Source organism: Dipodomys spectabilis, unplaced genomic scaffold (genome assembly GCF_019054845.1).
Source record: "Dipodomys spectabilis isolate Male_0828 unplaced genomic scaffold, ASM1905484v1 ptg000145l, whole genome shotgun sequence".
Lineage (NCBI taxonomy): Eukaryota > Metazoa > Chordata > Mammalia > Rodentia > Heteromyidae > Dipodomys > Dipodomys spectabilis.
Genome location: NW_024870822.1, coordinates 23987713 through 24013434, shown reverse-complemented (window position 1 = coordinate 24013434; position 25722 = coordinate 23987713). Strand labels below are relative to the sequence as shown.

The following is a 25722-nucleotide window of genomic DNA, read 5'->3' as shown; positions in this document are numbered from 1 at the left end:
GACTTTCCTGCTCAGGCTGGCTTTGAACTGAGATCCTCAGATCTCAGCCTCCTGAGTAGCTAGGATTGCAGGCGTGAACCACCAGCACTGGGCCTGTTCCTGACCTTTAGTGTCAAGACTAGCACTCTACCACTTCTGGGTTTTTTTTTATTATTTATTTATTGTTGTTGTTGTTTTGCCAGTCGTGGGGCTTGAACTCTGGGCCTGGATGTTGTCCCTCAGCTCTTCAGTTCAAGGCTAGCACTCTACCACTTGAGCCACAGCGCCACTTCTGGCTTTTTCCTGCTTATGTGGTGCTGAGGAATTGAACCCAGGGTCTCATGCATGCAAGGTAAGCACTCTACCACTGAGCCACCTTCCCAGCCCCAACTTCTGTTTTTTTAGTAGCTAATTGGAGATAAGAGTTTCACAGGTGTGAGCCATTAATACCTAGAAAACTGAATTTTAACTGAATACCAGACACTGACCTTGGAGTTAGTATTTCAGAAAATTATATTGCTGATGACTTTAATGGTGGAATTTGAGTCACAATATGCTTATATAAATCTGAACTTGTAGTTGTAACATTTGTGATATTGCAATATATAGTTGCAAGCAGCTAGCTACTGCTTTATGATGTAGTGTAGTTGAGCATGACCAATTATGTATTGACTTGTATATTATTTCATTAGAAATAATTTTCTGGGACTGGGAATATGGTACAGTGCTTGCCTAGCATGTATGAAGCTCTGGGTTCAATTCCTCAGTACCACATAAACAGAAAAAGCCACAAGTGCGCTGAGGCTTAAGTGGTAGAGTGCTAGCCTTGAGCAAGAGAAGCTCAGGGACAGTGCCCAGGTTCTGAGTTCAAGCCCCAGGACTGGCAAAAAAAAAATTATATTCTGCCAGGCATTGGTGCCTCACATCTGTAATTCTAACTACTTGGAAAGCTGAGGTCTAAGGTCAAGGTCAGCCTGAAGCTAACCCAAGCAGAGAAATCCAAGAGATTCTTATCTTCAGTTAACTAGGAAAACCCCAGAAGTGTAACTGTGGTTCAGTTGGTAGGGCACCTGCCTTGAGAGAAAAAAATCAAGAAAGAATGCTTTAGTTCAAGCCCCAGTACTGCCTCTCCCACACAAAAAAGAGAATGGTAGAGAATGGGGCTCAAGGGGGTTGTAGGTGTTGCTCAAGTGGTGGAGTACTTACCTAGAAAGCATGAATACCTTGGTTCAAACCCCAGTATTGAAAAAAAGAGGAAATTACAAAAGCAGTTTCTTACGGCGTACACCTCTACTCAAATAAATGTAAATGATCTACTTGGGACCATCATTGTTTTGTCCCAGATTATTATTCTTCTTCTTCTTCCTCCTCCTCCTCCTCCTCCTCCTCCTCCTCCTCCTCCTCCTCCTCCTCCTCCTCCTCCTCCTCCTCCTCCTCCTCCTCCTCCTCCTCCTCCTCCTCCTTTTTTTTTTTTTTTGTCAGTCCTGGGCCTTGAATGCAGGACCTGGGCACTATCCGTGAGCTCTCCTCTCTCAAGACTAGTGCTCTACTACTTTGAGCCACAGCTACACTTCTGGTTTTCTGGTGGTTAACTGGAGATAAGTCTTACAGAATTTCCTGCCCAGGCTGACTTTGAACAACGATCCTTAGATCTCAGCCTCTTGAATAGCTAGGATTACAGAAATGAGCCAACAGTGCCCAGCTTCCAGATTCATCCCTATTTGCTTTTTTTTTTTTTTCTGTCTGAGACTGGGACTTGAATGTGATATCTGAAGTTTTCACTCATTCACTCATTGACTGGTGCTATAACCCCTATTTGCTATACTTCAAATTAATTTGCTCTACTTGATTTTCTCAATATCCTCTCCTCACAGTCCCATCTGAGTTGATTTGGCTCTATACTTTAGGTCTTTGTCCCCTTTGACGCATCTAATTGACCTAAGGGAGTCTAGTCATAGTTTGTCCAATTGTCCAAGAGAGATGTTTAATAGGAATAATAATAATTAACCAGAAGAATCATTTTTTTCTTGCAAAGATTGAATTTAAGATCCAGATAGTAAAGTAGTTAATAGCAGAGTCAGAATCTGGAAGGCACATAGAGAATATGTCTTAACTAGAAGCTATGACACAGCAGAACCAGGAGTAGATTGAAGTCCTGAGTATTCAAAAGCATAGAAAGAAGGTAAGTGGTAGAAGAGAGAATGCAATAAATAATCCAGAAAATATACTCTATTGCTTGTCTGCTTGAGATTCAGTGTAGCACTCAGCTTCCAGATGAAAAAAATTTTTTTTGTTGTTGTTCAAATACTATTTTATTTTATTTTTTATTTATTTTTTTCTTTCTTTCTTTTTTTTTTTTCAGGTAAGGGGTAGGTTTATCCATCGTTCTGGCTGGCACCAGGCCATCTTGGTCCTCCATGCAGTGGGGAAAGGCCTGGGAAAGAGAGCTGGGAGAACTGGGAAAGAGAGAGAAAAGAGCTAGAAAAGAGAGCATCTGGGAAAGGTGGGAAAGAGAGAGCTGGGAAAGAGAAGAGAAGAGCTGAGAAAGAGCTAGAAAAGAGCAGAGAGAGAGCTAGAAAAGAGAGAAAAGAGCTAGAAAAGAGAGCATCTGGGAAAGGTGGGAAAGAGAGAGCTAGGAAAGAGAAGAGAGCTGGGAAAGAGAAGAGAAGGAAAGAGCTAAGAAAGAGCTAGAAAAGAACAGAGAGAGTTTTTTTGCGGGGGGGGGGGGGGGGGGGGGGGGAAGGGGGGAAGGTCCAGTCATGGTGCCTGAACTCTGGGCCTGGGCGCTGTCCCTCAGCTCTTCAGCTCAAGGCTAGCGCTCTACCACTTGAGCCACAGCGCCACTTCCGGCTTTTTGCTTTTTTCATTTTGCTTATGTGGTGCTGAGGAATCGAACCCAGGGCCTCATGCATGCAAGGCAAGCGCTCTACCACTGAGCTACCTTCCCAGCCCCTCAAATACTATTTTATTAGTGACATCTTCCTCAATTTTGAAACAGTAGCCTTTCTCTGCTTTGGCACTCCCATTTTCCTTATCTTGCCTGGACTTTTTTTTTTTTTTTTTTTTGGTCGGTCGTGGGGCTTGAACTCTGGGCCTGGGCGCTGTCCCTCAGCTCTTCAGCTCAAGGCGAGCGCTCTACCACTTGAGCTACAGCGCCACTTCCGGTTTTCTGGTGGTTTATTGGAGATCGAAGTCTCACGGTCTCTCCTGCCCGGGCTGGCTTTGAACCGCGATCCTCAGATCTCAGCCTCCCGAGTAGCTAGGATTACAGGCGTGAGCCACCAGCGCCCGGCTGCCTGGACTTTTTTTTAAAATTAAGTAGTTGTACAAAAGGGTTACGATTCCATACATGAGTCAGGTTTTCAGCATAATACTTCTTGGTTGATGTCACTCCTTCCTTTGTTCTCCCACAATTTCCCCTTCCTGTTCCTACAAATTAAATTTAATACCTCACAAGGCCTCAGTCCTTTGTGACTGAGATTCCATTCCTGTCTTTTTTCCCCCCATCTATCTTTGGAATAGATTTTTGTCATTTTAAGTAATATGATCTTTGTAACCAAAGATCCTAGCTATCATATTCTCTAAACATATTCTCATATTCTGGTATATTTATCATCTCCACCTATATCTCATTTCAGCTCTCTGTAATTATAATTCCAAATAAACTACTAATATTATGTCTCAGGTTCTACTTTTGGCAAAACCCATACTGTGGCAATGGAACTTTAACTATGGTAACATGATGACTTCTAACATTTTTGAGCCTGAGTCAGAGGGTGTTCATTCTATCAGAAGAAATCAGTAATGTAGTAGGAGGAAGTTATTTGCTCCTTGACATATTTAATTTTAAATATTTGTGAATATTTTCTATGATGCCTAGACCATACGGTAGCCTTGATATAAGGGAAACACTAGATCTTCCACTCGGCAAATATAGCTGCAGATTGGAATTCTATCTATCATATGCCAACCAGTTTGGGTTCAATGACATATTCTTTGTTGTTGATTTGTTTGTGCTAATGCTAGAGGTTGAACTCAGGGCCTAGTGCTGTCCCTGAACTTTTATGCTCAAAATTAGTACTCTATCACTTGAGCCACAAGTCCACTTCTGGCTTTTGCTTTTTTTTTTTTTTGCCAGTCCTAGGGCTTGAACTAAGGGTCTGGGCAATATCACTGAGCTGCTTTTTTTTGGGGGGGTCTGGTCGTGGGGCCTGAACTCTGGTCCTGGGCGTGCCCCTCAGCATTTCAGCTCAAGGCTAGCCCTCTACTGCTTGAGCCTCAGCGCCACTTCCAGTTTTCTGAGTGGCTTATTGGAGATGAGTCTCACAGACTTTCCTGCTGGGGCTGGCTTTGAACCATGATTCTCAGATCTCAGCCTCCTGAGTAGTTAGACTTACAGGCGTGAGCCACCGGTGTTTGGCTCAAGATCCTATCCTATTTATTTATTTATATTTTTTGTCCGTTGTGGGGTTTGAACTCTGGGCCTGGGCCTTGTCCCTAGCTCTTTAGCTCAAGGCTAGTGCTCTAACACTTGAGCCACAGTGCCACTTCCAGCTTTTTCTGTTTATGTGATGCTGAGGAATCTAACCCAGGGCCTCATTCATGGGAGGCAAGCATACTACCACTGGGCCACCTTCCCAGCCCCACACCGATTCTTTCTACTTGGAAGAAATAAATCCTTCAAGGAATCATCCTAGCCAGAGACCCACAGTTTTGTTCAAGTTAGAATCCAGAACTACTGGCTGGGGGGCTCACGCCTGTAATCCTAGTTACTCAGGAGGCTGAGATCTGAGGATAACAGTTCAAAGCCAGCCCAGGCAGGAAAGGCCATGAGACTTTTATCTCTAATAAACTACCAGAAAATGGAAATAGTGCTGTGGCTCAAGTGATAGAGCATTAGCCTTAGCTGAAGAGCTGAGGGTCAGCACTCAGGCCAGAATTTAAGCCCCATGACCCACCAAAAAAAAAAAAAGCAGCACCACTAAAGGACCTAGTAAGACAAGAAAGAAATTCTTCCCAAGTCTTTGAATAAGCCACCAAAATGTCATTACAGTTTTTGGACCCCTAGATTGGAACAAGAATTTACCAAGACAAAGTAGGAAAACCAGACGTTTATTATAATGCCATTAAAGAAAAATGGCAGAGAGCTGGGATGTAGCTCAGTGGCAAAGTGGCAAGTGCAAAGTCCTGAGTTAGATCCCCAGTACCAAAGAAGACAAAAAAAGAAAATACAGTTAAAAAACAAAAAAACAAAACAAAGCTGGGTTCCAGTGGCTCACTCCTGTAATCCTACTTACTCTGAGGACCCTGGTTCAAAGCCAGCCTGAGTAGGAAAGTCCATGAGACTTTTTGTTTTGTTTTGTTTTTTTGTTTTTTGGTCAGTCATGGGGCTTGAACTCTAGGCTTGGACGCTGTCCCTGAGCTCTTCAGCTCAAGGCAAGAGCTCTACTGCTTGAGCCACAGCGCCACTTCTGGTTTTCTAGTGATTTATTGGAGATAAGAGTCTCACGGACTTTCCTGCCCTGGCTGGCTTTGAACCGCAATCCTCAGATCTCAGCCTCCTGAGTAGCTAGGATTACAGGTATGAGCCACTAGCGCCCAGCTGGCTATTTGTTTTTTGAGACAGATCTTGCTATGCAGCCCAGTTTGGCCCCCAAATTCAAATTCTTTCTCCTGAGTCAATCTTCCTATTGCTGGTATTACAATGTGCCACCATACCTGATTGTAATACAATATAAAAAACTAGTTAAAGGGGCTGGGAAGGTGGCTCAGTGGTAGAGTGCTTGCCTTGCATGCTCGAGGCCCTGGGTTCGATTCCTCAGCACCACATAAGCAAAAAGAAAAAAGCCGGAAGTGGTGCTGTGGCTCATGTAGTAGAGCGCTAGCCTTGAGCTGAAGAGCTGAGGGACAGCGCTCAGGCCCAGAGTTCAAGCCCCACAACCGGACCCCCCCCCAAAAAAAAAAAAAAAAAAAACTAGTTAAAATACAATTTACTTTCCCTTCTTTCCTTTGTTCCTTCTTTCCTTTGTCCTTCCTTCCTTCCTTCCTTCTTTCCCTCCTTCCTTCCTTCCTTCCTTCTTTCTCTCTTTCATAATTTACTTTCAGTGTGGGAATGTGGCTCAGTGGTAGAGCGCTTGCCTAGCATGTATGAAGCCCTGGGTTTGATTCCTCAGTATCACATAAGCAGAAAAAACCAGAAGTGGTGCTATAAAAACTAGCCTTGAGCACAGAGAGGCTCAGTGACAGTGGCCCAGCCTGGAGTTGAAGCCCCAGGACTGGCAAACAAAACAAAAAAAAACAAAAAAATACAATTTACTAGCCCGGTGCCGGTGGCTCATGCCTGTAATCCTAGCTACTCAGGAGGCTGAGATCTGAGGCTAGGGATTCAAAACCAGCCAGGCCAGGAAAATCCATGAGGCTATTATCTCCAATAAACCACTGGAAAACCAAAAGTGGAGCTGTGGCTCAAGTGGTAGAGCGCTTGCCTTGAGTTGAAGAGCGCAGAGACAGCACCCAAGCCCAGAGTTCAAGCCCCATGACTACCACCACCACCACCAACAAAATACAATTTACTTTCTTTTCTTTTCTTTTTTCTTTTGTCGGTTGTGGGGCCTGAACTCTGGGCCTGGGCCCTATCCCTCAGCTCTTCAGCTCAAGGCTAGCACTCTACCACTTGAGCCACAGCACCACTTCTGGCTTTTTCTGCTTATGTGGTACTGAGGAATCAAACCCAGGACCTCATACATGCGAGGCAAGCACTCTACCACTGAGACACGTTCCCAGCCTCTATACAATTTACTTTCTAAGACCATTTTATGTAGCAACATTCTTACTCTGTGCTTCTCTGAGAGCAGACATTGAGACAGAGTTGTAAATTTATTTGGAGTGTGATTCCAGAGAGCAGGCATGAAGGATAATGTGAGGATGACAGGGAGTGGGCAAAGACATTTCAAATATGAACTCTGCAGTTCTGTCATTGTTCTTGACAGCTGCCAGAACCTGTGAGACCTTTAGAGGAATCATTTGAAACATAACCCAAGACTATCCATCTAAGGATGAGACAGAGACATATTTATATGCCTATTCCTGTTTCCACTGGCAAAGGGTTGCCACACAAGGTCCAGTTAACATGGCCTGGACATTTCTACACCTGTGCTGCACCTGTGCAAATACCAAGCAGGAGGCCATAGGAATCCCAGATGTGTCACACAGCAGCCCTAAAGCAGGAATGAGAGGTAAATTGCAGTTCTGAGATGAGGTGCTATCAAATTGTATCAGCATGAAGGTGGTTGTAGACTACTCAGATTGGTCAAAGAGCCAAAATGATATGAACTAGTTCTTAAGAGGTAAAGGAGGGGCTGGCAATGTGGCTTAGTGGTAGAGTGCTTGCCTAGGATGCATGAAGCCCTGGGTTCAATTCCTTAGTACCAAAGAAAAAGCCAAAAGTGAAAAGAGGTATAAAGGAAAGACCTGTGAACTTTACTTCCTGAAAAACTTCTCTCTAGCTAAATTTCTGTATGTAAGACTTATCTTTCACCTAAATTCCTGGGTCATCACTCAGATCATACAGCTCCTCACCCACTTTTACCTGCTCTTAGCACCTTATCTTCCATCTTTTTTTTTTTTTTTTCCCTGCCAGTCCTGAGGCTTGTGAAATCAGAGCCTGGGCACTATGCGTGAGCTTCTTTTGCTCAAGACTAGCACTCTACCACTTGAACCACAGTGCCACTTTCAGATTTTTCTGTTTATGTAGTACTGAGGAATTGAACCCAGGGCTTCATGCATACTAGGCAATCATTCTACCACTGAATTACATTCCCAGCTACCTTTCCTTTCATCTTAACCCTCATATTACTACTGGAGTGGCCTTTCTAAAATACAGGTAATGCTCTGATTCATATAATGATAATGTTGCCAATATTATTTTTAGGGTTAATAGGGTTTGAACTCAAAGCTTCACATTTGCTAGGTGAGAATTCTACTGCTTGAGCCATACCCCAGTCTTTTTTGCTTTACTTACATTTTATCTTATTTTGTGCCAGTACTGAGGCTTAAACTCAGAGCTTCCCACTTTTGCATGGTTATTTAGCTGGCACTTGACCGCTTGAGCTATATCTCTACTTCTAGCTGCTTGCTGCTTTATTGGAGATGAGTCTTACAGATTTTCCTGCCTGGGCTGGCTTTGATCCTCAGATCTCAATGACCTGAGTAGATTACAGACACAAACCACGTACCCTAGAGAGTTTCTTCATTTCTTTGTCATTTCAGAATTAGAGAAATGTGGGTTAGAGAATTGACTCTGTTGTGGACTACTTGCCTAGTGAATTGAAGTCCCTGAGTTCAAATCCCAGAATGAAAAACACACATACAAAGAATATTATTGAATGAAATAATACAGTAGGTAGTGTTTTAGGGTTAGCTTTTCTCACTTAGCATAATGCACTGGTGTGGGTGGTTTGTTGTATCAGTAGTTTGCTCATGTTTATTGTTGAGTAATGTTCCATGCTGTGGGTGTACTACAGTGTATTTAACCATTTATTCATTCATGGAAGGACTTCTGCATTCTACTTTGGGAAGGGAGGTAGTATGAGTAAAGGAATATAACCATTTATGTATCAAGTGTTTTTTTTTTTGGGGGGGGGGGTTGTTGGGGTAGAACTCAGAGCCTAGTGCATCTTGAACAAACAAATTACTACTGAGTTACAACTTTTTTTTTGGCCAGTCCTGGGGCTTGAACTCAGTGCCTGGGCACTGTCCTTGAGCTTCTTTTGCACAAGGATAATGCTCTACCTCTTGAGCCACAGTGCCACTTCTGGCTTTTTCTATTTATGTGCTACTGAGTAATAGAAGCCACCAAGCTCCACTGTTGAGCCATGTTTCCAGCCCTATTTTTTTTTTTTTTTGCTGCTGCTGTGTGCCTGTGTGTGTGTGTGTATGTGTGCCTGTGTGTGTGTGTTTGTGTATACTGGTCCTGGACTCTCAGAGAGAGAGAGATTATCTGAATGATCTTTCTTTCTTTTCTTGGTTGGTCATGGAGCTTGAACTCTGGGCCTGGGCACTGTTCCTGAGCTCCTCACCTCAAGGTGAGCGCTTCTGGTGGTTAATTGGAGACAAAAGTCTCACCTGGGCTGGCTTGAACCATGATCCTCAGATCTCAGCCTCCTGAGTATCTAGGATTATAGGAATGTGCGAGCCACAGGCTCCTAGCTCGATTTTTTTTTTTTTTTTTTTTGAGGGAGGTTGAATTTAAGGTCTCATATTTCCTAATTGTAGGAGGGAGGTTACGTTGTATCAGTTCGACACATATATACAATGTATATTCGATTTAATCACTGTCTTAAAATACCCCAGATTACTTTTTATTTTTATTTTGCCAGTCCTGTAGCTTGAACTCAGGGTTTTGGCCCTGTCCCAGAGCTTCTTTGCTGAAGGCTAGCACTCTACCACTTGAACCACAGCGCCACTTCTGGCTTTTTCTGCTTATAGAGGTGCTGAGGAATCGAACCCAGGGCCTCATGCATGAGAGGCAAGCACTCTACCACTGAGCCACCTTCTCAGCTGGCTGGTATGAGATTCTCCAGGAAGATTACATTAAATCTTCGTAACTGCTCTCATTTCCTCCCGGCGACGTTTGATGTTTTGTTCTCTTAGACTATGAAGATTCGAGGAGGAGCCAGCCACGTGAGTTTCGGCTGCATTCGCAGACTACATCTCCCAGGATGCTCCGCGGGCGCGCCGACAGGAAGTGGCCGGAGCATCTCCCGCCTCCACGCTGAGGCGAGGAGGTTCTATCCGGGGCCTTGGCGCTTCTCTTTCCTTTCGCGCCGGTTGCCGCTGCGGAGCGCGGCGAGTCCATGTGCGCAGTGAGTGGCGCTATTCCTGGCTTAGTAGCACCCGTGCCCCCAGGTTTGACCGAGTTCGCGCAGCGATGGACCCCAACACCATTATCGAGGCCCTGCGGGGCACCATGGACCCGGCCCTGCGTGAGGCCGCGGAGCGCCAGCTCAATGAAGTAAGGACGCCCGGCTAGTGCCGACGGCGGGCGGGCGGGCAGACTGGAAGGCCGAGCCCTCCGGGCCTGTCCGGGGGAGCTCATCGGGTCGCCGAGTGGCCCAGCTGTAGGGGTGGGGCTGAGCCCTGGCGGTAGTGCCTCGCCTGGGCGCCCCAGTCGGGTGCGGTGTCCGCGCCAAGGCTGCCTTTGCGTCGAATCCCAAGCGGGGCCTTTGGCTGCGGTCTAGGCTTGGGGAGACGGTCGGGCGAGGCGGGCGTGACCGGCTGGACACATGGCCGGCTCGGGTGGCGGGCCGCCCTCTGGCTCACTCCCAGCTCGTCTCTCGCGTCCAGGAGGGGGCGAAACTCACTGGGAGGTTTTTTCAGACGTTTCTGTGACCAGTCTCGCCGGCGCCGGGTCTGGGAGGACTGCTGGGAATGCTGACGGGGTCTACTGGAGACTGTACCTGTCAGCCTCGTCCCTTCTCTGAGCAGATCCGTGGTCAGTCTCGGGGACAACTTCCTCCTCTGGCGAGGTGCTAGGGACAGCTTTTAGATACAGGCCTGCGCCTCTTTGGCAGGGCAGGGGTAGTGCGAGTTCCACATAGTAGTCTGATCTGTGCTCTCCTGTCATAATGCCACAATTGGGAGGCGGGGTGATGTGGACTGGGTCAGGGGAAGTGCACCCTTCTAGGGAGGTGCACCACTGATTTCTTCTGTGACCTTGGGCCAGTCTCTTAATCTCTTGATCCTGAATTTTACCCATTCATAAAATTAGAACTCTGGGTTTGTTGTGATAGTCCAACAAGATAACGTAAATCTGAGTGACTTGAAACGTGCCACGCTTCATCATTTCTGATACTGCATTGCTGAGGGTTTTTTGTTTGCCCTGTATCTTGGGGGAACACCAAGGAAAACACATTTACTATATCTGTCGTCATTCTTTGTAAACTTTGCGGGCTTATATATCAAAAGTGCTTGAAAGGTTTCTAAAAGGACCTCTAAATTATTATATACTGTTTTAGTATACTACTAAGTCTTATCAGTTTAGTGGTTTACTGTACTTTTTTCTCTGTGTGTGTCTGTGTGCTTGCTCTGGGTTTGAACTCAGAGCTTGGGTGCTGTCTCTGAGCTTTCATGCTCAAAGTTACTGTTTGAGCCACAGTTCCACTTCTACTTTTTGGTGATCAATTGAAGATAAAGAGTCTCAAGTGGGGGAATCCTATTTGGCTTCCAACTGTGATCTTTGGGTTTCCTGAGTAGCTAGGATTAAAGGTGTGAGCCAGGGCTGGGAAGGTGGCTCAGTGGTAGAGCGCTTGCCTCGCATGCCTGAGGCCCTGGGTTCGATTCCTCAGCACCACATAAGCAAAAAGAAAAAAGCCGGAAGTGGCACTGTGGCTCAAGTGGTAGAGCACTAGCCTTGAGCTGAAGAGCGGAGGGACAGCGCCCAGGCCCAGAGTTCAGACCCCACGACTGGACCCAAAAAAAAAAAAATAAAGGTGTGAGCCACCCACAACCAGCTACTGTACATTTTTTAAAAACTTTAATAGAAGCCCCACTTTCTCTCCCACATTTTAAAAATTAGCATCTATTGGTTAATTACAAGGATATTTCGTTATGACATGTCTATATAGGTACACAGTAGATCTGGATCAACCCTTCCTTTTTCCCTCATTCGTTTCCTCCCCATTCATTACCTCCTGAAACCAATTTTAACAGACTTGGTTGTTCCATTTTTCACAAATGTACATACCCCAGATGATACCTGTTTTACATTCTTCCCCTTTCCCCTCTATCCTAATGCTCCATCACTTAATGCACACCTCCACTTCCAGTTTTCTGTTGGTTAAGTGAAGATAACAGTTTCTTGGGTTTGACTGCCTGGGCTGGTTTTGAACTGATATCCTAAGATTTCAGACTCCTGAGTAGCTAGAATTATAGGCATGAATCACCTGTGCCTGGCCTAGTAAATGCGTTCTTGTCATCCCTTTTTTTTTTTTTTAAATACAATTTTGTTACTAAGGTGTACAAAAAGTTTACCATTTCAGGTAATGAGTACATTGCTTTTTTTGGACAGTGTCACCTCTTTGCTTTCCTCGAGTTTTCCCTCCCACTCCTACCTATAAGGTATATAGTTTATCCATTTTTTAAGTGTGTGCTAGCTCACTGGTATTTCACACACATGGACATTATTTTAGTCAGATTGACCTCCTTGCTTACTCTCACTTTTTCCATCCCCACTCCTTCCTGTTATTCAGCAACTACCAGTGAATTGCTTTGCTGTCTTTATTGAAAGATGCAATATATTGTTCTTTACCATCTAACATTCTAAAAGAAGCCTCACCTTAAAGAAATGCAGCTACTTATGTTCTCCTTAGCTTGTTAGTAAGCTTTATTCATTTATTATTATTTTTTGGATGGTCGTGGGGCTTGAACTCTGTGCCTGGGCTCTGTCCCTGTGCTCTTCAGTGCGAGGCAAGCACTCTGCCACTTGAGCCACAGTGCCACTTCCAGTTTTCTGGTGGTTAATTGGAGATAGAGTCTCTCAGACTTTCCTGCCCGGGCTAGCTTTGAACCTTAATCCTCAGATCTCAGCCTCCTGAGTAGCTAGGATTACAGGCGTGAGCCTCTGGTGCCTGGCTCAGTAAGCTTTATTTTTATCAATTTAACAGAAGCAGCAGGATACTACTAATTGAACTACTTCAATGTACAATGCTGTCCTAAGATCCTGCCCTCTAGGAACTTAGTGTTCAAGAAGACCACCTACAGATCAGACACCTGTAAGATTATTTCAAAATAAAGAGGTATTTTTACATGTAAATGAGACTGTTAGACTTAAGATTGCTTAAGAGTTTAGATTTCTATTGGATATATAATTTTCCTTTTCTTTTTTTTTTTTTTTTTTGCCTGTCTGAGACTGGAACTGACTCTTTGTTCATTAGCTGATGGTCTACCATATCGCCCCTGGATGTCAATTCTGTGGAGGAAATTTAGGATTACTTTTTAAAATTTTGTGATAGGCATGCATTTCCAGGATCATGTTTTTCTTATAATAATAATTATAGGACTGGGAAGGTGGCTCAGTGGTAAGAGTGCTTGCCTTGCATGCATGAGGCCCTGAGTTCCATGCCTCAGCGCCGCATAAGCAGAAAAAGCCGGAAGTGGCACTGTGGCTCAAGTAGTAGAGTGCTAGCCTTGAGCTGAAGAGCTGAGAGACAGCGCCCAGGCCAACTTCAGGCCCCATTGACAATAATAATAATAATAACAATAATCCTGAAAGTTTCATCTTGGTGATTTGCCCTAATAATACATTATTTTTACTAAACGCACTTGCATGTAATTACTTTTAAAAAATATTACTTGCTGGGCGTTGGTTGCTCATACCTGTAATCCTAGCTACTCAGGAGGCTGAGATCTGAGGATCATGGTTCAAAGCCAGCCCGGGCAGTAAACTTCATGAGACAGTTACCTCCAATTAATTACCAGAAAACTGGAAGTGGCGCTGTGGCTCAAGTGGTAGAGCGCTCACCTTGAGCTGAAGAGCTGAGGGACAGTGCCCGACTCAGAGTTCAAGCCCCATGACTGACCCACCCCCCCCCCAAAAAAAAAAAAAAAATTACTTGCAGTAGCTGCTCAAGAGGCTGAGATCTGAGGGTTACAGTCCAAAGCCAGCCTAGGAATGCCTGTGACATTTTTATCTCCAACTAACCACCATAAAGCTAGAAGTGTATGGGCTGAGATATATTGTAGCTCAGTGGCAAAGCACTTGCCTATGAAGTGCACTCCAGTACTGAGGGGAAAAAAAAGGCTAGAAGTGGAGCTGTGGCCCAAGTGGTAGAACTCCAGATCTGTGCAAAAAAAACTAAGAGACAGCACCCTCCTCTGGGTCATCGAACCAGCACCAGTTGAAATGATAACTGTATACAAACTTGGGGAAAATTTGAAATTGTTTTTTTTCTGCAAGCAATTAGCAAATGTTTGGTTATATGCACTTACATTAGAGACCTGGGGTAAGTATTTCACAACCTAGAATTTGCAAGATAATCAAATGATACCCAAAGCTTTTTTTTTCCCTTATTATACTGGAATTTGAGCTCTTGAACTAAGGGCCTTTGAGTCACCCATCCCTCCTGCAATTTATTTTTCAGAGAGGGTCTCCAACTTGCTTGAACTATAATCCCTTTTTTTTTTTAAATTTTTTTTTGGGGGTCTGGTCATGGAGCCTGAACTCTGGGCCTGGGCGCTGTCCCTCAGCTCTTCAGCTCAAGGCTAGCAGGCTACCACTTGAGCCATAGCACCACTTCTGGCTTTTGTTTTCCTGCTTATGTGGTGCTGAGGAATTGAACCCAGGGCCTCATGCATGCAAGGCAAGCGCTCTACCACTGAGCCACCTTCCCAGCCCCTCCTCCTGTTTTTTTAAATTTAAAAACATTTTTTGATGCCAGGGCTGGGAATGTGGCTTAGTGGTTGGAGTGCTTGCCTGGCATGCATGAAGCCCTAGGTTTGATCACATAAACAGAAAAAGCCAGAAGTGGTGTTGTGGCTAAAGTGGTAGAGTGCTAGCCTTGAGCAAGAGAAGCTCAAGGACAGTGCTCTACCAATTAAGCCCTAGTTCCACTTGGGTTGTTAATTGGAGATAAGAATCTTTAGGACTTAACTACCTGAGCTGGCTTTGAACCTTGATCCTCATATCTTAGCTTCCAGAGTAGCTAGGATGAGAGGCTTGAACCACCAGTGTTCAGCATCCTCCTGTTTGTGCTTTCTGAGGTTGCGATTATAGCTCCTGTTTAAACCTAGTACTACTACGTTGGGTGCAAGTGGCTTAAACCTGTAATCCTAGATACTCAGGAGGCTGAGATCTGGGGATTGCAGTTCGGAGCTGGTTCGAAGCTAACCTGGGCAAAAAAGTCCTAGTGAGACTCTTATCTCCAATTCACCATTCAAAAACTGGAAGTGGCACTGTTGCCAATTGGTAGAACGCTAGCCTTGAGCACAAAGAAGCTCAGGGATAGTGCTTAGGTACTGAGTTTAAGACCCGTGATGGACCAAAAAAAACAAACCCATAAAACTATTTTGGAATATTGTGGAACAGTGAACGTTGCTAATCCTGTCTTAATTCTTTCAGTCATTTTTGTGATTGTTATTTACATTTCCTAAGCATGTGTCAAATATAATATTTTTGGTTTGAAAGTAATGACACTTTATTTATTTTTTTGTCATTTGTGGGGCTTGAACTCTGGGCCTGGGTGCTGTCCCTGAGCTCTTCGCCACAAAGCTAGTACTCTTACCACTTGAACCACAGCACGCACCACTTCCAGCTTTTTCTGTTTATGTGGTGCTGAGGAATCAAATCCAGGGCCTCATGCATGTGAGGCAAGCACTCTACCACTGAGCCACCTTCCAGCCCAATACTTGACTGTGTGTGTGTGTGTGTGTGTGTGTGTGTGTGTGTGTGTGTGTGTGTGTGTGTGTGTGTGTGTGTGTGTGTGTGTGTGTGTGTGTGTGTGTGTGTGTGTGTGTGTGTGTGTGTGTGTGTGTGTGTGTGTCATGGGGTTTGAACCTTCCAGCCCAATACTTGACTCTGTGTGTGTGTGTGTGTGTGTGTCTGTGTCTGTGTCTGTGTGTGTCATGGGGTTTGAACCTTGGGCTTGGGCCCTGTCCCTGCGCTCTTCAGCTCAAGGCGAACACTACTGCCTAAGCCAATGTGCCACTTCCGGTTTTCTAGTGGTTTTTATTGGAGATAAGAGTCTCACCGACTTTCCTGCCCAGGCTGACTTTGAACCGCAATCCTCAGAACTCAGCCTCCTGAGCAGCTAGGATTATAGGTGTGAGCCACCGGTGCCCTGTTCCAGTACTTGACTTTTAAAAGTGTGTTGTCCTTGCTAATATGTTTTCCTGTTTTTTTTTTTTTTTTGGTCCAGTCGTGGGGCCTGAACTCTGGGCCTGGGCGCTGTCCCTCAGCTCTTCAGCTCAAGGCTAGCGCTCTACCACTTGAGCCACAGCGCCACTTCCGGCTTTTTTCTTTTTGCTTATGTGGTGCTGAGGATTCAAACCCAGGGCCTCAGGCATGCAAGGCAAGGTCTCTACCACTGAGCCACCTTCCCAGCCCTCCTGGTTTGTTTGTTTTTTTTTTTTAATTGTTGTTTTTTTGGTTGGTCATGGGGCTTGAACTCTGCACTGTCCCTCAGCTCTTCAGTTCAAGGCTGGTATTCTACTACTTTGAGCCTCAGTGCCACTTTCAGTTTTTGAGTGGCTAATTGGAGATAAGAAACTTAAGGGGACTTTTCCGACGATGATGCTCAGATCTCAGCCTCCTAAGTAGCTAGGATTACAGACGAGAGCCACTAATGCTCTGGGTCCATCGAAAAATAATTTTTAAAAAATTAGATATATTTTTAGTGCTGGTAATGGTGCTTCAATGCAAGACATCACTTGTTGTTGTTGTTGTTTGTAGGTGGTGGGGCTTGAATTAAGGCCTGAGTCCTGTCCCTGAGCTCTTTTGCTCAAGGTAGTACACTACCACTTTGAGCCACAGCTCCACTTAAGGTTTTCTGCTGGTTAATTAGAGATAAGAGTCTGATGGAGTTTCCTGCCCAGGCTGGCTTTGAGCCTCAAATGCCAAGGAGTACTCTACCGCTTGAACCATAACACCACGTTTTCTATTTTTGTGGTACTGAGGAATTGAACGCAAGGCTTCATGCATGCTAGGCAAGTACTTTATCACTGAGCCACCTTTGCAGGCCTGCTTTGTGTAAATTTTTTTTAGGTCATGGGCTTGAACTCTGGGCCTGAGTGCTGTTCCTCAGCTCTTTAGCTCAAGGCTAGTGCTCTACCACTTGAGCTACAGCGCCATTTCCATTTTCTGGTGCTTAATTGGAGATAAGAGTCCCATAGACTTTCTTGCCTGGGCTGGCTTTGAACCGTGATCCTCAGATCTAGGATTACAGGCCTGAGCCACCCGTGCCAGCTTGCTTTGTGTAATTTTTTTTGTTTTGTTTTTTTTTTGGGTCCAGTCGTGGGGCCTGAACTCTGGGCCTGGGCACTGTCCCTCAGCTCTTCAGCTCAAGGCTAGCGCTCTACCACTTGAGCCACAGCACCACTCCTGGCTTTTTTCTTTTTGCTTATGTGGTGCTGAGGAATTGAACCCAGGGCCTCAGGCATGCAACGCAAGTGCTCTACCACTGAGCCACCTTCCCAGCCCGCTTTGTGTAATTTTTAATGAAGGTTTTAAAGTTTTCAGGTTAAAAAACGTGTGCTACTATTATATGATGAAGTTAGAGTAATATACTCAATTTGGTCCTGATTCTACCTCTTAATGACTTAACCTTACTATACTTTATATAATCATGTAGGTAAAGTGAATTTTCCCTTTTTTCTTTTTTGGTCGGTTGTGGGGCCTAAACTCTGGGCCTGGGCCCTGCCCCTCTACTACTCTACTACTGAGTCACCTTCCCAGGCCCTCTTTTTTTTTTTCCCTCATTGGTAGGGCCTGAATTCTGGGCCTGGGCGCTGTCCCTCAGCTCTTCAGCTCAAGGCTAGCGCTCTACCACTTGAACCACAGTACCACTTTTAGCTTTTTCTGCTTATGTGGTGCTAAGGAATCAAACCCAGGCCTCATGCATGCAAGGCAAGCGCTCTACCACTGAGCCACCTTCCCAGCCCCTAAACTCTATATTGTAGATAAATCTGGTACAAGGTAGCTATGGAGAGAAAGCTGCTCATGGGTCTGGGAAGGTGGCTCAGTGGTAGAGTGCTTGCCTTGCAATGCATGAGGCCTGGGTTCGATTCTTCAGCACCACATAAGCAAAAAGAAAAAAACCGGAAGTGGTGTTGTGGCTTAAGTGGTAGAGCGCTAGCCTTGAGCTAAAGAGCTGAGGGACAGTGCCCAGGCCTAGAGTTCAGGCCCCACAACCAGACACCCCCCCCCCCCCCAAAAAAAAAAAAAAAGAAAGAAAGCTGCTCAGGAACATCTGTCCTTGAGTTTCTTTGCTCTGGCTAGTACTCTGCAACTTGAACCACAGCTCTACTTCAGACTTTTGTGGTAGCTTGTTGTAGATGAGTCTCATGAGATTTCCTGCCCAAGCTAGCAGAGCTGGCTTCGAACTTCCATCCTCAGATCTCAGCTGCCTGAGTAGCTAGAATTGGTCCCTTCCTACATGATTGTTTAGAAGGTGCTTTTATGTTATAGTTAGTAGCTTTTTTTTTTTATTGTGAAAATAGCATACAGAGGGGTTACAATTACATGGGCATGGTTAGTAGCTTTTAAACTTGAATATTAGAAATTTTATATGTATAAACCTTAGTTAAGCCAGGTATCAGTGGCTCAGGCCTGTAATCCTAGCTACTGAGGAGGCTGATATCTGAGGATCACGGTTCAAAGCTAGACCGGGTAGAAAAGTCTGTGAGACTCTTATATCCAATTAACCACCAGGAAACCGGAAGTGGTGTTATGGCTCAAGTGGTAGAGCGCTAGCCTTGAGCTGAAGAACACAGGGATAGCGCCCAAGCCCAGAGTTCAAGCCCCAAGACTGACCAAAAAAACAAAAACAAAATCATAGCATTAAAAGCTCTTGTTTTTTTTTTTTGGTGGGGGGGGGGTTGGTAGTGTGGCTTGAACTCAGGGCCAGGGTATTGTCCCTGAGTCCTTTTGCTCAAAGCTAAGCACTCTGCCACCTTGAATCACAGCTTCACTTCCTGGGTTCTGGTGGTGACTAGTCTCATAGTCCTTCCTGCCTGGGCTGTCTTTGAACTGCAGTCCTCAAATCTCAGTCTTCTGAGTAGTTAGTATTACAGGCGTGAGCCATCAGTTCCCAGCAAGAGCCCTTTTTAATTAAGGATAGTTTTTATTTTTGGTGCCAATGCTAGAGCTTGAACTGAGGCTCTGGAGTTCACTCTTACCTTTATCTGTTTAAGGCTGGCACTCTACAACTTTGAGTCACATCTTCACTTCTAGCTTTTTACTGGTTAATTGGAGACAAGTCTTGGATTTGTCTGTTTGGGGTGGCTTTGAATCTCAGATCTCCACCTCCAGAAGTTAGCTAAGATTATTGGTATGTATCACCTCTGCCCTGCCAGGAACTTCAGGAATGCCAGAAATGTTAGAGATCAATTAATGCTTTAAAAGATACCTTTTGTATACAATTTTAGAATGTCCCCTCCTTTTTGGGAAGGTATTCACCCTTAGTCAAACCCTAGACCACTGAGCCATACACCTTTTAGTACTTTTATTGAGGTAGTGTTTTATTTCCTGTTCAGCACATACCATACATCCGGCCACACCAAACTTTCAATTTTCCCTAATTTTTTAGGCTTCCACTTTTTGCCTCTTTTTCTTCTTTTGTTCTGGTACTGGGCTTGAACTTGGGGCCTGGGCACTATCCCTGAGCTCTTTTGCTCAAAGTTAATGCTCTCCCACTTGAGCCACAGTTCCATTTGTGGCTTTTTTGGTGTTTAGAGATAAGAGTCTCATGGACTTTCCTAACCAGGCTGGGTTTGAATCGTGATCCTCAGACCTCAGTCTCTTGAGTAACTGGGATTACAGGCATGAGCCACCAGCACCCGCTGCACTCTACTATGTCTTGAGCCTGCCACTTCCAGTTTTCTTGTGGTTAATTGGAGATAAGAGTCTCAGAGACTTTCCTGTCCAGGCTGGCTTTGAACTGTGCTCCTTATATCTCAGCACCCTGCCCATTAAATTTTTTTTTGGGGGGGGGGTTGGTCGTGGGTCTTGAACTCTGGGCCTGGGTGCTATCCCTCTGCTCTTCAGCTCAAGGTGATGCTCTACCGCTTGAGCCACAGCGCCACTTCTGGTTTTCTAGTGGCTTATTGGAGATGAGAGTCTTACTGACTCTCCTGCCTGGGCTGGCTTTGAACCATGATCCTCAGATCTCAGCCTCCTGAGTAGCTAGGATTATAGGCGTGAGCCACCGGCTCCCGGTGATGCCCATGAAATTCTTATCTACCACAAACTTCCCAAGTGGAGCTGTGACTCAAGTAGTAAAATGCTAGCCTTGCCGGGTACCAGTGCTGAAAGTGGCTCTGTGGCTCAAGTAGTAGAGCACTAGCCTTGAGCTGAGTAGCTCAGGGATAGTTCCCACACCCACAGTTCAAGACTCAGGACGGACACCCAGATGTGGCTGGCTTTAGCTTTTATTTTTCCATTTTGGTGATGCGGCTTCATGTATGCTTAGTAAGCCTTCTGCCATTAAACTACCTACCCCTTATTCTTCAACATATATTTGAGATGAGTAGCACTGCTTGATTCTATTGATAGTATTTTATGTTTGCATGAATGTATTTATTTGGTACTAGTAGTGGGGCTTCATCTCAGGATTGCTCTTACTTGGCCTTTTTGCTTAAAGTTGGTTCCTACCACTGTAGCCACACCTCCACTTCCTGTCTTTGGTGGTTAATTGGAGAATTCTTGTGGATTTGTCTACTTGGACTGGTTTCAGATCTGGATCCCCAGATCTCTGCCTCTTGAGTAGCTTGGATTATGATTACAGGTTCCTGGCAGTTTTAAGTATTTCACTGTACATTGATTTATAATTATTATAGACTTACGCACTCCTCATATATTGTGTATGTAAGGGCAAAATTGCTAGGATATAAGATAAGTACTTAGCCAGTTTTCTAATACAGTTGTACCTTTTATTTATTTTCCTACTCTTATCAACATTTTGACATATTGCACTTTGGGAGGACACTGATGCAAAGTTGTACTAATTGTTTTTGTCATTTGGCTGAACATTCTTTTATTTTTTTTCTTTGTTGGTCATGGAGCTTGAACTCTGGGCCTGGGCGCTATTAAATTAGAGAGGATCCAGGTACTGAATGATGATTTATGCCTGTAACTCCAACTAACAAACTTGGAGGCAGAGATTGGGAGGATTAAGGTTTTTTTCTTTTTTGCCAGTCTTGGGGGTAGAACTTGGCTTGGGCACTGTCCCTGAGTTGCTTTTTTTTTTTTTGGTTGTGGGGCTTGAACTCTGGACCTGAGCGCTGTCCCTCAGCTCTTCAGCTAAAGGCGAGCACTCTACCACTTGAGCTACAGCGCCACTTCTGGTTTTCTATGGTTTATTGGAGATAAAAGTTTCATGGATTTCCCTGCCTGGGCTGGCTTTGAACGTGATCCTCAGATCTCAGCCTCCGGAGTAGCTAGGATTACAGGCCTGAGCCACTGTTGCCCGGCTCTGAGCTGCTTTTTTTGCTCAAGGCTAGCACTCTCTGACTTTTTCTGTTCATGTGGTACCAAGGAATCGAACCGGGGCTTGATGCATGCTAGGCAAGCATTCTGCTTTCTTAGCCCTTGGGAGGGCTGGGAAGATAACTCAGTGGTAGAGTGCTTGCCTTGCATGAGGCCCTGGGTTTGATTTCTCAGCACCACAGGAGCAGAAAAAGGCGGAAGTGGCACTGTGGCTCAAGTGGTAGAGCACTAGCCTTGAGTTAAACAGCTGAGGGACAGTGCCCAGGCCCAGAGTTCAGGCCCCACAACTGACCAAAAAAAGAATAAAATAAAGTTTGAAGCCAGACCCAGCAAAATGTTTGAAAGATCCTATCTTAACCAACAAGCTGGGTATGTGCTTTAATAGCAGCTAAGGGAGATTCTTAGATAGAATGATCCCAATCTGAGGCTGTCTCAGGCTAAGAATCGGGATACTTAATCTATTTTTCTTTTCTTTTTTTTTTGCCAGTCCTGAGATTTGAACTTGGGCCTGGGCACTGTCCCTGAACAACTTTTTGCTCAAGGTTAGCACTCTACCACTTAAGCCACAGTGCCATTGATGGCTTCTTCTGTTTATTTGGTACTAAGGAATTGAACCCAGGGCTTTGTGTGTGTTAAGCAAGCATTTTATCACTAAGCCATATTCCCAGCCCCTAGAGAACTAGCCTTGAGTGAAAGAAAAAAAAAAACAAAACCCGAGGAATCACATTTAGCCCCCCACACCCCCAAGTTCTAGTCCTATTACTGCCACCAAAAAATAAAAACAAAACCCAAAAGGACTTGGGAATATGACTCAAGCATTCCTAATTTGAAAAGCTAGAAGTTGACTTGAGGTATTTTCTTTTTTTTGGCTGGTCATGGGGCTTGATCTCTGGGCCTGGGCGCTGTCCCTCAGCTCTTCAGCTCAAGATGAGCACTTGAGCCACAGTGCCACTTCTGGTTTTCTGAGTGGTTTATTGGAGATAAGAGTCTCACAGGCTGGCTTGGAACCTCGATCCTCAAATCTCAGCCTCCTGAGTAGCTAAGATTCCAGGCTTGAACCACTGGTGCCCGGCTTTGAGATGCTTTCTGAATGTAACATTTATGATATGCCTCTGTGCTGTAGGAAGATAGAATGATGCTCATATAATACAGGGATGTATAAAAGTACAAGTGGATGTTAAGGTTTTTGTTATTTTAACATGTCTCCTAAACAACTTTATCTTGGCTTCTGGTTATAAAAAGCAATGTTTTAATTTCATGTAAACGAGAAAAGCTTAAGTTGAGACCTCAAAAGACATATACCCCAAATCACGTATCCTTTGTTTAATGGGTTATTTAAGGACCTAAATAGACCATATTCAGTTTATGCCTTATGGATGTAGAACACACTCATTGAGGAAAAATAAGGTGCTACTGACTATGGTCATATAATTCTGGACACATGGCTTAAATGGTAAGCTTACCTGTTTGAAGGTACAAGGCACAGAGTTTAATCACAGTACTGCCCAAAACTAAAAACTTGATAGCTAGAAAGCAAGAGACCATGGATGGGATAATGTGTTTCATATGTTAGGCAAGCACTGTTATCACTGAGCTACGTTTTTAGCATTTATGTCTTGGCTTTGCTAAAATATTTTTATTTACTCCTTACATCTATGAAGTGGATTTTATTCCCATTTTGTGATTGAGATGACTTGCTAAATCAACTTGCTGAAGATTTAATCAAAGATTACATAGATTGAACTATATTGAGGAAAAGAAAATGAAAGTTATTGGAATAATAGACATATTTTAGCTTGACTGATTAGGCATTTCTAAGGAAATAATGTTAAAGTTCAGAACAAAAGAATGGGAAGCTGTAAACCAACTTGGTAGGCCCATGGGAGAGAACAAACCTGAATATATAAAGTCACAGTATGTATTACTCTGAAATGGGGTGATGTATTTTCCTTCTTGTGAGAGAACCTAAAGAAGGCTGCTAAGATGGGCAAGTGTGGGCTGAGAAAATTTCTCATGGGGTGAAGAAATAGGGCCACGATATTATTGTTCAAGAACTTGGAAGGTGTGTTAAGAAGTTAATATAAAGATTTTTTTAAGCTGGGTGCTGGTAGCTCACACCTGTAATCCTAGCTTCTCCGAGGCTGAGATCTGTGGATCAGTTTGAAGCCAGCCCAGGTAGGAAAATTCATCATGAGACTTCTATCTCCAATTAACCACTAGAAAATGAGACTTAGAACAACCCCTCCCCCAAAAAATATTTGTTTAAAAGTGATGTTTTTATTTTTTTTGTTTTGTTATTATTTGGTACTGGGGATGGAAACCAGGACGTTGGACAAGCACTTTGCCACTGAGATCTACATCCCAGCCTTTATTTTTTATTTTTTATTTTTTTGGTCCGGTTGTGGGGCCTGAACTCTGGGCCTGGACGCTGTCTCTCAGCTCTTCAGCTCAGGGCTAGCGCTCTACCACTTGAGCCACAGCACCACTTCCGGCTTTTTTCTTTTTGCTTATGTGGTGCTGAGGAATCGAATCCAGGGCCTCAGGCATGCAAGGCAAGTGCTCTACCACTGAGCCACCTTCCCAGCCCCAGCCTTTAGTTTTTAAATAATCATTAGCTGGTAAGTAGAGAATGGTTAGAGATATATGTATATATAGTTAAAAGTTGTGAGAATATAGGTCTATAGTAAAGTCACTTGCCTACTATATATGAGGTCCTGGATTCTACTCCCACACATACAAATACAAAATTGAAAAAAAGGGCATAAGGGGCTGGGAAGGTGGCTCATGGTAGAGCACTTGCCTTACATGCATGAGGCCCTGGGTTCGATTCAGCACCACATAAGCAAAAAAAAAAAGCGGGAAGTGGCGCTGTGGCTCAAGTGGTGAGTGCTAGCCCTGAGGTGAAGAGCTGAGGGACAGCGCCCAGGCCCAGAGTTCAGGCCCCACGACTGGACCAAAAAAAAAAGGGCATAATCACTGTATGTGTGTGCGTGTGTGTACATGCATACCCTCCTCTACTGAGGCTTGAATTTAGTGCCTGGGTGGCTGGGTACACTACCACTTGATCCATAGCTCTACTTCCAGCATTTTGCTTATAATCAGAGATAAGAGTCTCATGGACTTAACTGCCTAGGTTGGCTTCAAACCACAATTCTCATGCTCCTGAGTAGGTAGGATTAAAGGCATGGACCACCAGTACCTGGCTATGGTGTTATTAATATTAGTGTAGAAATGTAGATGTATTTAATAACAAGCACTTTAGAATTGACAGCACTTGATACATTAAATTAAGACAAAGAAGTGGGAAATGTAAAGATAGTGTTAATATCTTGGGAGAAATCAGCTCATACCTATAATTCTAATTACTTTGGAGGATGAGATCTGAGGATTGCAATTCAAAACCAGCTTAGGGGGCAGGGAAGGTGGCTCAGTGGTAGAGCGCTTGCCTTGCATGCCTGAGGCTCTGTGTTCGAGTCCTTAGCACCACATAAGCAAAAAGAAAAAAGCCGGAAGTGGCGCTGTGGCTCAAGTGGTAGAGCGCTAGCCTTGAGCTGAAGAGCGGAGGGATAGCGCCCAGCCCAGAGTTCAGGCCCCACAACAGGACCCAAAAAAAAAAAAAAACAAAAAAACCCAGCTTAGGCAGGAAAGTTTTTCAGACTCTTATCTTTAGTTAATCACCAAAAAACTGGAAGTGGAGTTGTGACTTAAGTGGTAGAGCACTAGCCTTGAACAAGCAAAAAGCTTAAGAACAGTGCCTAGACCCTGATATCAAGCCCTAGTACTGGCACAAAACTGAATGAATAGTTATAGAGGAAAGATGATTTGATATATTAGGTATTAGCATAATAAACAGGGATATTTAATAGGTCTTTTTACAATTTTTGTTTATTTTTGCCAGTCCTGGGGCTTGGACTCGACCTGGGCACTGTTCCTGAGCTTCTTTTGCTCAAAGTTAGCACTCTACCACTTGAGACATAGTGCCACTTCTGGCTTTTTCTGTTTATGTGGTACTGAGAAATCAAATTTGGGGCTTCATACATGCTAGGGAAGCACTGTACCACTAAGTCACATTCCCAGCCCGGACAGGTCCTTATAATAATCTAAATAGGAAATAATGTATTTGACATATATAATATTTAAAACAGAATGGGTAAAATCAGCTTGAGAGTGGAAAAGATGACCTCCAATTTAGGTTTTAGTAAGTTCAGACTAATCAAGATAGAAATCAGCCAAGGAGCCCAAGGAGATGGATCAGGAAAAATATGTAATAAGTGGACTAGGTAGAAAGATGTGTAAAGGTGGTTATAGTGTTTACTGTGTTCTAATCTACTTGGAGTAGTGGAAAGGTTGGCTCAGTACCTACTCTACACCTACCTACTTTTTTTTCCCCCTTTCACGTCTTTTTTATTCTATATTAGTAGAGTCTCCTTTTGCTTCTTCAACAGGGCTCATTACTTCCACTATACACTGTTAGAATTATTTGTTATCTTATATATGTTTCCATGAAGTTATCTTGATTATCTAATTTGGACCCTGTGTGGTATAAG

At 44.2% G+C, this 25722-nt stretch overlaps 1 protein-coding gene across 1 annotated transcript in view; it reads left to right on the top strand.

Moving 5' to 3' along the window:
- The first annotated feature begins 9756 nt into the window (after positions 1-9756).
- Ipo7 (importin 7) overlaps positions 9757-25722 on the top strand; it is a 72651-nt gene continuing 56685 nt past the window's right edge. The window contains exon 1 of the mRNA XM_042691735.1: positions 9757-9991. Coding sequence (XP_042547669.1) covers positions 9908-9991 — 84 coding nt within the window. The 5' untranslated portion in view covers positions 9757-9907. The remainder of the gene's footprint in view (positions 9992-25722) is intronic.